The sequence below is a fragment of the Penaeus monodon genome, chromosome 2, assembly GCF_015228065.2.
Source record: "Penaeus monodon isolate SGIC_2016 chromosome 2, NSTDA_Pmon_1, whole genome shotgun sequence".
Taxonomy (NCBI): domain Eukaryota; kingdom Metazoa; phylum Arthropoda; class Malacostraca; order Decapoda; family Penaeidae; genus Penaeus; species Penaeus monodon.
The window spans coordinates 517,761-520,260 of NC_051387.1; the positions used below are offsets into that span (position 1 = coordinate 517,761).

The 2,500-nt window shown below is 32.6% G+C and overlaps 1 protein-coding gene across 1 annotated transcript in view; it reads right to left on the bottom strand.

Moving 5' to 3' along the window:
- The window catches only part of LOC119584502, a 163,924-nt gene that overhangs the window by 164 nt on the left and 161,260 nt on the right, over window positions 1–2,500 (bottom strand). Inside the window, exons 9-11 of the mRNA XM_037933154.1 lie at window positions 1,018–1,157; window positions 724–828; window positions 146–408 (exon numbers count right to left, since the gene is read on the bottom strand). Coding sequence (XP_037789082.1) covers window positions 146–408; window positions 724–828; window positions 1,018–1,157 — 508 coding nt within the window. The remainder of the gene's footprint in view (window positions 1–145; window positions 409–723; window positions 829–1,017; window positions 1,158–2,500) is intronic.

The following is a 2,500-nucleotide window of genomic DNA, read 5'->3' on the forward strand; positions in this document are numbered from 1 at the left end:
AAAAATATGGGATAGGAATAGGCAGGAGACCGGTGAACAACAGTCAAATGATTACATAAAAATTTCTTCACTGTACAATACCAGAAGAATTTCTAAAGTCGTTAGAAAAGAATATACAGAGGACATGGAGGCGATCAAGACTGACTCGACGACGGCCCTGGAGCATTCTCTCTGCCCGAGCATTGAAACGTTGTTGGTGAGAGGAGAAAGAAACGTTTTTCGATGCCTGCTCCATGTCCACGCGTCCCATGAGTCGTGTGAAGGAGAGAGGTCCCCACACCCACGCACTCTGCCTCCTAGTGAGTATGGCACGATAAATTCTACGGGACATTTCGAAAGCCAAGACTTTGTTGAGCATGGTGTGTGGTGCACGTTTGGGCATATCCCGAGAGAATATCGTCAGCATTGCTGTTAATCATAGTAAAGCTGTTATTGCTGTAATTTGGGCTATCAATTCGAACGCAGCCAAAGAAACATTCTGTCTCAGTAATGAAACACATATCAAAACATAGAATGATTTGCTCCTATGTACGTACACTATTTTGTTAAATAATGACTTTCGTCAAGTGAATCACCGAGCCTTTGTTCGCTTTTATATAACACTAATTGAATGTTATTTTTTTCTAAACGTCCACAACAAACTCAACAAAGTCCTACTTAGCTCGTCGTCCCAAATATGCTAAGCTAAAAATCATTTTTTTTTTTTTACAATTATCCCTTAACTTATGCTGTTATCCTGATTCACTTGGCAGAACACCGTCAGCGCTGCCAGAACAATCTCAAGAACAGCGACTGGCATGTCACCCAGCTGATCGTCAAATCGAAAATCTGGTCATCAGTGTCAATGTATTCCCCTAAAAACTACGGGGGTGCGGGGGGTAATCTTATAAATATCTTTGTAATTCCATTGATCAAGAAAAACATAAAATTAACCTTAGAGATCTGTATATTTCTACTGATCGAGAGAAAAAGATAAAAAAAAAATTATATGCAAATTAAGTAACAATAACGAGCTACCTCGTGGGTGACATGACAGCGGCGGTCTCTCGAGCACCGACAGTGTGTACAAAGCATGGCACTGAAGAATCCACGATGAACCCGGCAACCAGGAACACGATTCTCGTAAAACATCTTTACAGTCATCTGCATCAACATCGCTATTTCGAATCACCATTCAGTATCACCATATAAACACAATAGAACGCTATCGGTCGACCATTGTGTGACTACTCTTGTATACAATAAAATTGTAATAAAAATTCCATACATCTTAATTCAAACATTTAAAAAATATAAAAAGGGTAAATGTCATCTTCATTACAAGCGGAAAATCTCCAAACCTTCCACAAAATCACTGGTAATCCGATGGCGATTACCTCTTCCAGGGATGCTGGATTCTATACAAAAAAAACATTTCTTCTCTTCTTGTGCAGATAGAAAATGGACTTTATTTTTTTTCTATAATATATATCTTAGAAAATATACTCGCGTGCATTCTCTCCATTCTCACAAAAGATGTCCTTCTCCTAAGTTATTGAGGCGAAAAAAGAGAAAAAAAATCCAGCTCGAACCGCACATGAACCTTCTTGCTGAAAAACCTCCATTTACTTCCTCGTTTCATTGTACAAACCTTTACTCTCCCCCTTTCCCTCCTCTTTATTTTACTTTTCTTGCCTATTGTCGTCCTAGGAACAATTCTCGCCAAACTCGAAGTGGATAGTCTGGACATATTACACGTCAAAGTGTATTATTTCGGTCAAAGTACGCCGAATCCCCAAAATTTAGCCCCGTTGCTCGCAGAGTAATTTGAGAGTTGTGAACCTGGGTTCGTTGCAATATTTGATGAGGATTGGGGGTCACAGATTTTTGGATGTGAGAATGATGGATAATGGAGGTTGAAAACAGAAATTAATGATTCATGTAAATATAATAATATGAAGATAATAAAAAATAGAATATAATAATAGAAATAAAAACATAATAATGATAATATAATATAACAAATCATCAAATAATAATATGATATTAAAAATAATAAATAAATAATATAATACTAATAATAATGATATAAAATAATACAATAAATAAAATAATATAAAATATATAATTATAATAGAAATTTAAATATAATATAATAAAAAATAACTACTAACAAATCTAATATCAAATACTAATAAAATAAATAATATAATATAATAATAATAAATAATGATATAATAGTAATAATAACAATAAAAATAAGCAACAATCAAAATAATGATAATATATAATATAAAATGATAATAATGATAATTAATAATAATATAATAATAATAATATATATAAATACATAATAATATAATAATAATATATGATAATTTAATAATAAAATAATATATAATAATAATAATAATATATATAATAATAATTAATAATAATAATAATAATAATAATAATAATGATAATAATAATAATAATGAAACCGCGGGGACCCCGAAATACCAGTTGGTAACTGGCGCGG